Source organism: Notamacropus eugenii, chromosome 2 (assembly GCF_028372415.1).
Source record: "Notamacropus eugenii isolate mMacEug1 chromosome 2, mMacEug1.pri_v2, whole genome shotgun sequence".
NCBI classification, from domain to species: Eukaryota; Metazoa; Chordata; class Mammalia; order Diprotodontia; family Macropodidae; genus Notamacropus; species Notamacropus eugenii.
In genome coordinates this window covers 89,711,546-89,726,334 of record NC_092873.1, presented here as the reverse complement: position 1 = coordinate 89,726,334, position 14,789 = coordinate 89,711,546, and the positions used below count along the sequence as shown (strand labels likewise).

At 38.3% G+C, this 14,789-nt stretch overlaps 1 protein-coding gene across 2 annotated transcripts in view; it reads left to right on the top strand.

Moving 5' to 3' along the window:
* Positions 1–13,776, top strand: part of UQCC2 (ubiquinol-cytochrome c reductase complex assembly factor 2) — a 29,514-nt gene extending 15,738 nt beyond the window's left edge. For both annotated transcript variants that reach the window (XM_072641783.1, XM_072641782.1), the window contains exons 2-4: positions 10,969–11,043; positions 11,734–11,803; positions 13,596–13,776. In XM_072641783.1, the coding sequence (XP_072497884.1) occupies positions 10,969–11,043; positions 11,734–11,803; positions 13,596–13,693 (243 nt within the window). In that variant the 3' untranslated portion in view covers positions 13,694–13,776. The remainder of the gene's footprint in view (positions 1–10,968; positions 11,044–11,733; positions 11,804–13,595) is intronic.
* Positions 13,777–14,789: the final 1,013 nt, after the last annotated feature.

The window sequence follows — 14,789 nt, the reverse complement described above, 5'->3', positions numbered from 1 at the left end:
ATTTGAACAGTTGTAGAAATTGAAGCAGAAACAAAAGAGGAATCTAGATTAGGAAGACAGTATAGTCAATAATTGTGATGATGACAGAATTCCAAACAGGCTGCTGATGAAGAAATAGGAAACCTAGAAGAGCTCTTTAAAGACTTTTGGTGGAAGCTAAAATTGGGTGTTTCAAGGAGAAACTTAATTGGGAGGAAGCAGAGTCAGTGGGTATGAATTGCATGTCCCAAAGCTTAGAAATAAAGGGGAAAAGATGGCAAGAATGTTAGGTTGACGGGAAAGTCAAGGACAGTGACCTCAGTTCTTGTATTTTCTCCAACAGGATGATCAGAGCTGTCCGTACCCTCTCATCCTGTAGAGTTTAAGTCTCTGTGCCATAAATAAAAATGGATAGCATTTCCATAGTGCTTTTAAGTCTTACGAAGCACTTTGCATATATTATCAGACTTAATAAAGACCCTGAAAGTCTTCCTCTGGTTCTTCTAATATGTTGAGACTATTAGTAAAACAATTACGCTGTTACTTCTCATTCTTCTGTATTATTGATCCACCTCCTTTTTTCAGTCATACACATCCTTGATGTCATTTCTTAGGCCAATTCTTATCCACAACACTGGTATTATGCTGGAACCTATCATGAATTATTCCATTATCCTTTGAGGTACCTGTAGTTTTCATTCTTCTGAGTTGGTGTTTAGTTTCTTTAATTCACAGCCAGGTTACATCACCTAGAGAATTGGTTGATTGCTTGGTTGTGCTTCATTCTCAAAGAGGACCAGAATGATATCACTATATTGGACTCAAGGTACAGTGTGTCAGACTGTGGCTGAGCAGACCAGTATGAGTTCAGAAGTCTCTGTCACAGCTGGGGCACAAATGGGCCTGATGAACATTTGGCGTGGAGATGTCTCTAAATTTGCACATCTCACATTTCTTTTGAGCTACTACAGTTTTGCTTTTCTCGTGTAGCGCAGTGCCTTCTTTGATGCAGGCACACCATGCTGGGCAGTCCTTTGCTTATGTCCCCCATGTCATGCAATCATTTCCAAAATTTTTCAGAGAGACCTTGAGAATGTTCTTGTATTGCTTCTTATGACCTCCATATGAACACCTGTCTTGTGTGTGAGTGCTTTGTCAGGTAGTCTTTGAGGTAAATATATGTTTGGCATTCGAACAACATGGCCAACCCATGGGAGCTGCACTTTCTGCAGTAGAGTTTGAATGCTTGGCATTTTAGCTCAAGAAAAGACTTCATATTGATGTTAAAGAGATGGCGTTCTCTCCAACCAAGCCTTGTCAATTATGGGTCTTCATCATTGTCCATCTATGGTCCCTCTTCAGGATATAGGTTTTATAATGCTTATTCAGTGGGCAGTTCATTCAGTTATATGTCATCAATAAATATCAACAAGCATTTATTAAGTAGCTGCTATATGTCAGCACAGTGCTCATGATACAAAGACAAAAGTGAAGCATTCCTGCCTCCAGGGAACTTCAGGTCTAGTGCTGCTATTAATCCTGCCATGTCAGTCATTTCCATTAAGCCAGGGTCAACAACACATGCATATAGAAAATATACAAAATATATGCAGGTAATTTATGAGGAGATACATGAGCAACAGAGGGAAAGGTTTCATGAAGAATATAGTGCTGTAGGTGAGCCTTGACCTTACAGGCATGGGAGACAGCCAGTGCAAAATATGGACTGAGGCGGAGGGCTGCACCTGATGAACACAAGAATACCAGATTGACTAGATAGAAGGGAGGTTAATATATAATACTCCATGACAGAAAGGTGTGAACGAGCTAATGTGTACTTTTCTTCTACTGTGTTTTTCTAGTATACACGATAAGACTAATTTCATGTGATTAATCAATTATATATTCCAGTGAGGAGATTCTATATTGGTCTAGGGCTTGATGGAATTAATACTGTATCATAAGCAGATATGTAGATAGGAGTCTTTAGAAAACTTCACCATCAGTGGGGAAGCCTTCAGGTTAGGATCAATCAATGATCACACATTTATCAATGGCTTCGTGTGTGTCAGTGAATGAGAACACAAAGGCAAAAGTAAAATAGTCCTTATCCTCAAGAAGCTTACATTCTAGAGGGGGAGGTAACATGGACATATATACGTAGAAAGAAAACATATACAAGATAACTACTGTAAAATTAAAGGGGCCTGCTGCCATGGGAATATGGAAAGGCTCCATGTAAAAGCTGACATTTGAGATGAGTTTTTAAGAAAACACTCAAAGGCAGAAGTGAGGAGGGAGTGGAGTGTCAAGGGAAAAACTGCAAAGCAATGAAATGAGAAATGGAGTGTCATACGTGAGGCACAGTGAGGTCAGTTTGACTGCTTTGTAGAGTGCAGAAAGGTGAGTGATAAGGTTCAAAAGATATGTTGAAGCAAGGCTGTAAATGAGTATAAAAACTTAAATTAGATCCTAAAAGCAGTAAGGAGCCATTGAAGTTTATTGATTTCGGGAATGACAAGGTCAGACCTGTGCCTTAGGAAAATTACTTTATCAGCTGTGTGGGAGATGAGTTGAAGTAGAAAGACTTGAGGCAAGAAAACCATTTAGGAGGCTATTATAATAGTTCAGGTGAGAGGTGATAAGGACCCTAACTGGGATGGTGGCTCTGTGCTTAGAGAGAAGGAGATGGATGCAAGAGATGTTGAAGGGTAGAAATCACAAATTCTGTCAGCTGACTGGGTATAGAGTGAGGGAACCTGAGGAAAGACTAAGGCCCAGATTTAGAATCTGGATGACTGAAAGCAATAGGCAAGGTCAGAAGAGAGGAGCTCATGTGAGGGAAAAGATAAATGAGTTCTGCTTTGGGCATGTTGAATTTGACATGACTATGGACAGTTGGAGATAAGCAAGAGGTGCTCAGGAGAGAAAGTAGGACTTTTTATATATATATATATATATATATATAATATAATTTTTATTTTTTATTTTATTTTTTATTTAATTATAATGTATAATTTTATATATGTATATATACATATACATACATATATATATGTATGTATATATATGTGTATGTATATATATATACACATATATATATATACATATATATAAAACTGGCAGTTATCTGTGCAGGCATGATAATTAAACCCATATGAACTGATAAGGTCACCAAAGGAGAGAAAAAAGAAAGGATATCCTTCACAACACTAGTGAACACCTCAGATGAGCTTATCTTCTAATGCCTTTTTGGTGGATCTTCATACTCAGTGGGTTGTAGAACAAACTCATCTCAGTTATTTCTATGATAAAATTAGGTGTTATTTTAACACGCACAGGAGATGACTTATTTGAGGAGAGCTTTTTAATTGGCACTTTGTTCTTCCAAGCCAAAATTTTTTTTTTGCAAAGCAACAAACAAGTGACTGTGGATAAGTACTTCTCAATTAGTTCTCTTTGATTGCAAGTATGTTGCCTTCTTTGAAGGCCTAACTGCTTTGCTTCTCTTGTCAAGGACAGGGACATGTTGTGATCAAAGATATGGTTCTTGTATGCATAAGCCATTCTTTAAATATTTTATGGAAAAACATTTTAAAATAAAAGGTACTTACTAGATATTTTCTAAAAATGAGAAAACATAGGGGTTGGGAATTAATGTCTCCATGGTGGCCATTTAAAGGGTGAGGAGCAGGTCAGGTAAGCTACTACCTATGATTATTTCCATTCTTTTTGCAGATCTCCCCACACCCATAGACCATTTTGAGATCTCTTGAAAATTGATCCCTGAGTGTTTTTAAAGTTGTGTTTCACTTCAAATAGGCAACTTTTCAAGGCTATAAGTTTCCTTGTTAGAGGAACTTTCTTCACTTAGAATCCTCTATTCCAGTCTGGTCCAAATTTTAAAATGTATTTAATAGGTGAGGGTAGGGCCACACAGAGAGAAAGAGTAATGTATTGAATTTTTTGTATAATATATAATATTTTTTGTATAATGTTTTAAATGGAGATTGTGGTTTCATATACAATCCTCTTTTTGTGTTCTGCTGTGTATGGAAATGGAAATGCTTTGGTGGGCAAGGGGGTGCTGTTTAAGTTCAGAATTAAAATCAAAATAGCGTCTGACTCCAAATCCATTCTACTGCATCATTAGTTGTTAGGGTACAAATGTGGTGATTACATTATTGTCACTGATTAAACTAGGTCACTATAGAAATGCTACTGGTAGAGATTCCTTCCATTTCATCCTCACAGTTTGATTTTAAAAATGCTACCTGCATGACCTGGTCTAGTAGGCTGTCTTACCAAATTATCTGTTGGTTTTCTGCTCAGTGGTTTCTGTGATTGTGAAGCAACACTATTCATCATTTTCTGTCATCTTCCTCAGTATTTTCCAGATGAGCTTGTATTCTAAGCTAGTGTTGCCTTTGGTTAACACATCTTTCCACTTAACAAGGAGAGCAAATGTTTGATGGCTAAGGCATTTTCTAGGCTCTTTTGGTCTCCTTGTAGCAGCTGCTTTGTATTGGTTAAACTTTCCTAAGAAATGATGAAAGCATATAAAGTAAAAGTCTTTTTTTTTGTCCGTTTCTCATAGTTGGCAGCTTGTTTAAACTTATTCAAGGATAAAGCCATAATCATATACACTGTCTCCTCACCTGTTTACTTACTTCTTATTTACTCTGTCCTTTGTTTGAAATGCTAAATTATTTAAAGACAATAGATCTGAAAATGGAAGGAAGGAACCTCAGAGGCCAATTATTCCAGTTCCCTCATTTTACAGATAAGGAAGCCAAGCTCCAAAGAGATTCAGTGACTTGCCTCAGGTCACAGGTAGTATCAGTGTTGGATTTTAATTCAAGTCCTCTTACTCTTGAACCATTTCTTCCTTCCTTTCTCCTCCTCTTCTTTGTTTCTCTCTCTCTCTCTCTCTCTCTCTCTCTCTCTCTCTCTCTCTCTCTCTCTCTCTCTCTCTCTATCTCTCTCTCCCTCTCCCTCTCCCTCTCTCTCCCTCTCTCCCTCTATCCCTCTATCCCTCTCTCCCCCCCTCCTCCTTCTTCCTTTCCCTCTCCCTCTCTCCCTCTTTGCCTTTCTCCTTCTCCCTCTCCTCCCCCCCATCTCTGAAATGGCTGATAACTTTTTGACTTGCAAACAGATTTCCAAAGGTTCAGAGAAAAATTGAGTAGGATCTCATGGACTAAAATGTTTCCAGGAATGGCTGCCCAGGAGTGTGATAGAAGATGCTCAAGAAAGTAATTCTGAAGACACATAGGAAAATAATTCCATTGAGGAAAAACGATGGGATTTGTCTGATGGAACCAATATAGATATACAAAGAACTCATCAACCTACTATTCAGGGTCACATTGCAGAGGATGAATATGAGAATGGCCCAGTCCTGTAAAGAGAATGTGAAGAATGCCAAAGCTCAGAGTGAGGTAAGATGGTGGAGGAAGCTAAAGACAACAGAAAAGGATTTTTAGCTTATGTCAGGAGAAAAAGAAGCAAAGAGAAGATCTTTTCTCAGGGCAGACACAAAGGCAACAGCTGACAACCAAGAAGTCAGAGCTGAGCAATTCTCATTATGTTTCTGTTTTCTCTGCCAAGGGAAATGACCATTACACTAGAAACAACCAAAAGGGAGTTGCTACTCAAGTACAGAAATAGTAAGAGAGCAGTAAGCAGCCCATGATCACTTCTAGTCACTTGACCAAAATGAACTGTAATCTGAAAGAAGTGGTAAATGTGATTCCTGAGTCACTGTCAGTGATATTTGAAAGATCATGGAAAACAGTGGAGGTGTATAGCAAGATTAGAGAAAGGTAAATGTCCTGATTTTCAAAAAAAAGCAAAGAGAACAGAATCTGCAAACTCTAGGCTAATGGGCTTGACTTGGGGAAATGTCTAAATGAATTGTTTAAATAGGGAAATGATTAAATGAAATTAAATAGATGATTCATAAATGTCTAGAAAGGGAAGCTGGTTATTACAAAGAACCAGCATAGCTTCATCAAGAACGGGTTATTCCAAAGTAAACTGATTTCTTTTTCTTACAGAGTTACAAAACTAGTAGATGAGAAGAATGCTGTGGATAGCTTACCCAGAGTTTTAGCAAAGTTTTTTTATAAAGAATCTTATACTATTATTGTGGAGGAGATAGAAAGATGTTAGGTGATATAATCAGATATATTCCAGAGCTGGGTGGGTGACCATAACTCAAAGAGTAGTTACAGTTTAACGTCTGCGTTGCAGTGTGTCCAGTGGAATACCCCAGGGCATAGATGGTATGCTCATCAGATTTGCAGACGACCCAAAGGTGGGTCAGATACCTAACACACTGGATGGAAACACACTTGGATCCAAAAGGATCTTGACAGGCTCTTAGCTTCGGACTAAATCTAATACGATGAAATTCAGTAAGGATAATAAGGCTTGCACCTGGGTTCAAAAAAATCAACTTCAGAAATACAAGATGGGGAGCCATTGTTAGATAGCATTTGTTATGAAAAAGATCTGAGAGTTTTAGTGGACTGCAAGCTCAAGAAGAGTCATCAGTATAATTTGACAACCAAAAATGCTAATGTGATATTGGGCTGCAGTAAGAAAGAAAAAAAATCAAAGTGCCTACTATGTCCCAAGCATTGTGCTTTTAAGTTTAAGTGGTTTGTAAATATCTCATTTGAACCTCTTAACTCTGGGAGGTAGGTACTGTTCTTATTCCCATTTTACAGTTGAGGAAACTCAGTCAAACAGAGGTTAAGTGATTTGCCCAAGGTCATATGTGTCAGCTAGTAAGTGTCTGAGGCAAGGTTTGAAATCAGTTTTTCCTAACTCCAAGCTCAGCCTTTTATCCACTTCACCACCTAGCTGCTTCTACTACATAGAGTATCACTTCCAGGACCAAGTTAGTCCCACCCTATGGTAACCTCATCAGACCTCAGCTGAAATATTTTGTTCAGTTCTAGCTTATTTAGGAAGGGTATCACTAACTTGGAGAGCCTTGAGTCAGTGTCATATCAAGATGAGTTGAAGGAACTGAGCGTGTTTGACTTAGAAGAGAAGACTTAAGGGCGTATCTTCAAATATTTAAAGAGTTGTCATATAGAGGAAGCATTAGGCTTCTCTGTGACCCCTGGGTGCAGAACCAGGAAGCTGTCCAGCAGCAGAGTGATCTTCCTTGAGAGGAAGTGGGTTTCCCCCTCCTTGGAAGTCTTCAAGCAGAGGCTGAACAACCACTTATCTGCTATGTTGGTAGCAGGGATTCCTTTCAGATATGTTAGACAAGATGATCTCCTGGGTTCCTTCCAATTTTCAAATTCTGTGATTCTGCAGATTGTTGCCAATCCTTTCCTGTTCCCTAAGACACAGGCAGTTTTATTTTCTGAGCACTTTCCAAATCCAGTGCCTTCTAATTTTTTTCTTTAAGAAAGTTTCCATGATGTACAGGCAAGAGGCATCTGAGTAATCTATACACAGGCAAACACACAACCTGTGGCTGGCAATCCCTCCCAGTTGGGGAACCAGAGTACAGTGTAATTGGAAAATTAATGGAACATAGATAATGTTAATATATGCTTTTCTATGTTGATATGTGGTCTGCAGGGATCCTTACATATAATTTCAGGGCCCCAATTCTGTTTGAGTTTGACACCACTTGTCTACAGGCCTTAGCCTCTTTCATTTTTGATACCAAACTGTATTTACCAGCAGAATGTTGGTTGTCTTCCTGTATACCTACCTTCACAGTGAAGTCACTAGATTTCAAGGTATATATTGCTTAGTTTGGAGAATATTGTCAGGTTCCTCACAAAATTTCTCTACTTCCTTATTCTCTACAATAGATGTTAGTGTAACAAGGGATGTGTTCTTTAAAAATGTATGCATCTATCAAAACGTATTTTAAAGTAAACAAAAACTGATGTATTTATTTTAGAGGTGTTCCGTTTGCTAGGGCTCATGAGACAAAATGACCTCACACTGTGGAAACCTTCTCTATCTATATATGACACTGCATTCCCTGTCCAGTGTTGGTCATACTTCAGAATCTGTATCTCCATATCCTCAGAAAGTTAATCCACCTGTCTTTGGAACCCCACCCTGAAATCCAACCCAAATGACTTTTAGGCACTCTACTAAAGCTGCTGTCAACAAGACCACTGGTCTAATTCCTCATCATCTTTGAATCTCTGCAGTCATTGATACTTTTGCCCAGGCCCTGTCTCTAAATACTGTCTCCTTTCCTTCGTACATTATTATACATTAAGTGCATCAGTAATTGAGCTCATGTTTGTAAATTGTCATGAATTGTGGTTCTTAGCATCCACACATTCTATACTGTTCCTGTCCAAGGCTTCCTTATAGGTTGCCCAGTGTATCAATTTCTAGGGTACCAGTGTAACGCTCAGACTGCCCATCTGTTCTTATCCCTCTCCCATCCTGCATGCCCCATCTGCTTCCTTGTCCTGTCATATATTTCATAAATGACAGTTTAATGCCACTTATGTACAAGTAATCATGGATGATATACTGTTTATACTTCTTATGCTTTTCTCCATTATCTTAAAGGGTCCCCCACATTTTTTCATTCTTCGGAGATTATGGTATTCCATAGTTTACAACTAAATAGCATCACCAAGAGAATATTAGTGTTACAAATAAAGGGTTATGTCAAGGAACAACTTGGTTTAGTTTTAAAAGTGCTATACTTGGAATCAGGAAGACCTGGGTTCAAATCCTGGTTCTGATCCTTATTGGTTATATCATCTTAAGCAAGTCATTTGACTTCCAAGAGTTTGAGTTTTCTCATATAAAATAAAGATAATAGTATTTGTATTACCTATTTCACAGAGTTATGGAAAGTGCTTTGTAAACCTTCAAGTACTGTATAAATGAGTCATCATCAGCATCATTATATTTGAACAGTTGAGACGTTTGCGGTTTCCCAAATTCAGTACAGCACACCATCTTCTTTAATCAGTTCTGATCTAACTCATTTGTCCATCTGCTGTTCGAGATATATGTACTAAGTAACTCAGTGGACTGCCTGTTCAGCTGAACGTCATGGTTTTAGCGGTGGGTATTCTTCATCTATTTAATTTCTTCTCTCTGGATTGTTAGGTTAGTGTGTTTTAAAGGATCATGGTTTTCATTAAGGAGACCCACTAGTTTGGGGCACAACTAGCATGATAATGTCATCTACAGGAGCATCTGGAGAATCTGCCTCCATATAAAGTATCCCTCTTACATCTGAACTGTGTTTAGGACATACTTTATAGTAGTGTCAAGTACTTTTGGTGAGCATACACATCTTGTTTTTTAACTTACTATTTTTAATCAAATAAATGCTATCTCTGGGACAGTCTCTTGGATTTTTATAATTTTTACATGTACATGGATGAAATCTTATTAGAGGACAATTTTAAAGTCAGTTTTGCTTTATCAAATCAGTTTGTTAAGAAATTGTTAAGAAATTAAGAAATCTATATTGTTAAGAAACAATATAGAGGGATTCATGTAATAACTTTCCATCAGTTGTATGACTAAAGATTTTGTCTGTGAAGACCTGCATGCTCCCTTCTCATTTCATCAGAGATATTTCCATATTTGTGTATGTGATTTTTGTTAGTGTTGTATAGAGATGAAAGTAGGAATATGAATCAGTAGTTTGAAATTTCCTTGGTTGCCTTCTTTTGGTAAATTACATTCCCCCAGAATGGATTTCTTTTGAATGTACTTGGGTCCAAATGCTTCCTGACTTCATTTTCTTAAGTGTCATTTCTACTTCTTCACACAGTATTTCAGGTACTGAGGTGTTAAGTTCAAGCATGGTGGCTTTTCTGTCATTAATCATATCAATAGAGAATCTTGGATTTATTTGACCAGGAAAAATACATTGTGTGGTGGTAAACCTTCTAATGGTGAGTCTCTTGAAGCCTTTCCAGCTTAGATAGAACCTCCTAGAACTTGTTTCCAACTGCCATACATAGCCTTTAAAAATCCAAAATCATTTCTATGCCATGATGAGGCATTGGAGTAGAGTTTTTTATTGTTTCATTGTTATTGTTGTTTTTAAACAATGCTGTCATTTCCCAATACAATCTTCCCCCTTCCCCCTTCTCTGGTAATACAGAAACAGATAAGCAAAACAGACACATTTATCACCTCTAGAGAATGTGCCTTATTCTGTACTTATAATCTATTACTTCTCTACCAAGAGGACAGAAGTATGCCTCATTATCAGTCCTTGGGAGTCAAGACTGCTCCCCACATTGATCTGGATTCTGATGGCTTTTATTCTTGCTTTCCTTTGCATTGTTGTGGTAATTGTGTATAATTATGTATATTGTCTTGGTTTTGCTTACTTTTCTCTACACCAGTTAATAGAAGCCTACTACCATGGAAAGACTAGATTTGGAATCCTAAGACTTAGATTCATGTGTTGGATTTGGGCAAGTCACACGTCTCAGAGCCCATTGCCTGCAAATTGCAGGGATTGTATTAAGCAGTCTATGAGATGGTTTCCAGTCTTAGGTTTGTATGACCATCGCAGGCCACTGATCCCTGCCTTCTCTAAGTTCCTCTAATGCTTATTATCCATGCTAATTAATGGACCCTTTCCTCATATCCAGTTTTCCTTATCAGCATGTGTATTTTGTTTCTTCTTTTAAATAGTAAGGTATTAAGACGGCAGGAATCACATAATAAATTTCCCTACAGCATCTAGATTTTCAATAAATATTTGTTACTTGGTTACTTGATTGAGTTTTAAAATAAGATGTGGGGATGGGGTGAAGAAGTGGAAACATTGCTGAAGAGATTATCCCTCCAGGCCAAAAGATACGCTCTTCCTGTTTGGTCCCTGGCAATGAGCTTGTCTATTGAGAAACGCCTTCTTTCCCTTATGCAGGTTGTCTTCCTGCTTCGTGTCATGAAATCTCACACAGCCCATTGAGCTCCTGTGCTCATCTCCTTGGATATTTTGTTTTTCAGATTGCTGAGCCTGAGACCTGTGACCAGATGTATGAGAGCTTAGCACGACTTCATTCAAACTATTACAAACACAAAGTGAGCAGTCCATGGCTCAGCAGTTGAATCTCATTTCGTGGTGGGGGAGGAGGGCGGGGGATATGAAGTGGAAACTAGTAGTAATTATGGAAGATTTTTAGAGATAAGTCAGTTTTTTGAAACTAAATATATTCTTTAACTCAAATGAAGCTAACAGTGTTGTCTAATACATTATTATGCCTTTGAAATAAGAATGATTTGTAATTATTTCTAAAAATCAGTTATTTGTATGCTAATATATTTCTGAAGCTTGAGGGTACTTGAAAAAGGTACTTAACTCTTAATTATTTGCTCTTTAGTATTTTTTTACTGTTTTTTTCACTATGTAGAATAAAAGAAGTTTTCTAAGCTGAACTTCCCCATCCCAGATCATTGACAATTTCCAAAACAATGGAATTTAATTCCAAATTGATACTTGAATATTTGCTAGTTTTTTATTTCACTGGAATCAATATTGCAGTGTCGTGAGAAAAGGCTCCTTTTTCTAAATCAAGCAGGGCCGATCAATGTGGGCATTCTATTAAAGGAGAGCCTTTGACCTTAAGGTGTCGCTGTTTTTCAAGGAGTGAATATTACCTGAACCTCCCAGCAGCTGTAGGAGAATATGGTTAAAAGGGGGCAGAACTTCCCAGGGTGTTTAAAGTGCAGCAGTATTGGTTAATTAACTCTTATTTCTGTTGTTTTTGTAAGTATCCACGCCCAAGAGACACCGGCTTCAGTGGACTGACAGTGGAAGAATGCAGGATTGTACTAGCTACAGGTAATGAAACCAAACATGCTCTTTCTGGTCAGTTTGGAAATAGCTCTGATGGGGTGGGGGGGACATGCAGACACAGCGCTCACCTAATGAAACAGCTTCACTTTGATATAATGTCCTGTGGCATGGACCAGAGGAAATTTCTGATGTTAAGGAGCTCCCTGGATAACACTTTTTGACTCTAGAGTATAGATAAGGTCAAAGATGTATTTTTCAAAAGACAGTTCATCTTTAGTCCCATTAAATTAGAAGCCTGGCAACAGGGGACAGGGGAATATATTTTGCCACGTGGAAGTAGTTGAAATTGGGGTAAAAAGAAAACAATTTTATTTTTGTGGTCCTAAGGGGGCTTTATAAGCAGTGAAGGTTAAGGGTAAAAAAAATCTAGAGCCATTAAAGAAAAGTAGCTGTGGATATCCTCCTAAAATTATCTAACCCAAGGGACACAAGCTGTGGGATAGAGTTTAGACACAGTATATTTTAGAGACATTTAGAAGATAGTCCCAGTGAACAAACCTCTACTCTCATTGCTTCCTTCTTTCTTTTGTCACTATAGACCCTAAGAGATAAGGTAAAGAGATTCTGGAAAATTACTGTTTTTATTGCTAGTCATTGTGTACAAAAATAAGCTAACCTTTTCTGGAAATCAGGGCCTTGAAGTTGCCTTTGCTTACTCACAGGTACCTGATAGTGCAATGGAGACAATAGTCTTTCTTATGTACTGTCAGCCTCCAGCCTTTGGAGGATGAGGAATTAGGCTTCCAAAAGCATTTTACCCTCCATCAAGTAAATGATAATTCAGTTCATGGGTCTGCCCTGACTTGGAAGCATACACTGCCAAAGTTTGTTGGTTCTTACGTTCACGGTGTTGGTACTGTCTTGATAACAATACTCTGGATATTGGGTATTGGGATTTTTTAGCCAGCCGGCACTGCTTTATTGAAAATGTCTTTTTTTAGTGTCTGTAAGTTTATCCAAATACCACCTGGCACAGGTGGTTATCAACATTATTACATGGGTGTCATCATATAGACCCAGGAGAGTTTGAGCCAAGTTTGAACTTAAAATTCCAGAGGAAATGAGCTCTAATGGCTCACCTTTGCTGCCCACTCTTTGTTAACACTCTTGGCAGTTTTGCAAGTGATGAGAAAGCAGGACAAGAGTGAAGGGTAAGACCATGTGGGAGATTACCCACCATCTGCCTCCACTGCCACTAGCTCTCACTAGGATTTTAAGTTTCAGAAAATTTTCTGAAAAGTTACTGTCACACCAAGCTTCACATTGTTAACGTTGTGGATGAAGTTCGCTGAATGCCCTGCCCCCCAACACACAAACGCTCACATACATGAAGTCTATTCAGAATAAAGTCTTGCAGTCCATCTAGCGAACAGACAAGACATGTTTCTTAAGTGTAGATATGGCCTATTAGTACACATTTCTCAGTGTGCACTTGAACCTCTTTTTAAACAAACCTAAGAGATGAAAATATGAATGTACAAAACATGTTATAATCAGTGTTTTAAAGCTAGAAGGAACCTTCTTCACAATGATTTGAATTATCTGTCATTTCATTTTAAGTTTAACTTTTCAGGACCACATTTCTGGGTAATGAAAACCTTAAACCAGCCCTTCCCAGGAAACCTCAGAGATGTGCCATTTCTACTGTAAACCAGGAGAAATAAATAAATTGAGGCTTACCCTACAAAGGCCTGCAAGTAAATTCTTAGTGATAGCTTATTTAATGAAATTTCTCCTTCTAGGATCTTTTCTACCTTCCTTTCTTCCCCTTTTGCAGATACCTTGGAAGAATTTAAGGAACTGAATAAAAGCTTATGGAAAAAACTTCAGGATAAGTTCGCCACCAAGAATCCAGATGAGAAGACTAAGGAATAGCCTGTGTCTTTGTCCTCCCCATGTACATAAGTGTGAAGCCTTGTATATTGCCAAGAATAAAACTGTCCCTCCTTCCATCTAAATCTGGGTTTGTGTCCTCATTGGGGGCTGACACCTCTAAAGGGAGCCTATCGCTCCTGGCTGCAACAGTTCTCATCTGAAAAGTGAGGAGAAAGGGGAATGGAGAGGCCATGTTTAAACATTGTCAGGATCTATGCTTTGTATCGGAGAAACATCTGAGGAGGAAACCCCAATCTCAGGTAAACTGATCTTTTTCTGGGCACATTGGTGAGGATAAGGGAGAGTTGGAAAAGTGTGCTTCCTGCCTGCGAGTCCTCACCTTATAAATATTTGTTTTTCTGTGCCCTGACAAGACTTTCACACTTTGTTTTGCTGTGGCAGTTAAAGTGAAGAAGCTGAGAATGGGCTGATAATGAAAGAGGCAAAAACAGATCATCCGAGGGGATGGCAATGGATGATGTGATGATGGGCAGACTCCAGGAGAACTTAAGCCTGTTTCTCAGCAACTTTGGGAATGCTTTAACCCAAGAAAAGACTTGACATACCATTGTTTTAGTCAAATCAGGGACTCCAACTGCTACATGTTTCATAATTAAATGTGGGCCCTATGGAAAACCAAATAGACCAGAGTGGGAGGTGGATATATATAAAAACCCCTTATATATATTCCCAAACTTCTCTGCTTTTACCTTCTGTCAAGAATAGAATGAGCTTGGCTTTTTATAGGCAGGAATATAGTATAAGGAAAGAGGAATCAACGTAGGAGTCAGGAGCTGGATTTATTACTAGGGTTACTTAGGGAAGTCGTAACCTCTCTGAGCTTTAGTTTTTTCTCTATAAAAATTAGTTGTCTAAGTTAGATGATCTCTAAAGTCCTTTCCCATTCTAGATCTGAATAGGAATTGGAAATGACCAAGAGGTCTTTGTCAAAAACACTGCATCGGTTTTAAGTGGACCTCTTTAAGTGTGAGTGTTGGACCAGTTAGAAAAATGTTTGAACTTGCCTTTCCCCCTTTCTAAGTACCCATTTTAATCCAGCTAACCTTTGACAAGTATAAGAATCCTAATTTTAAAA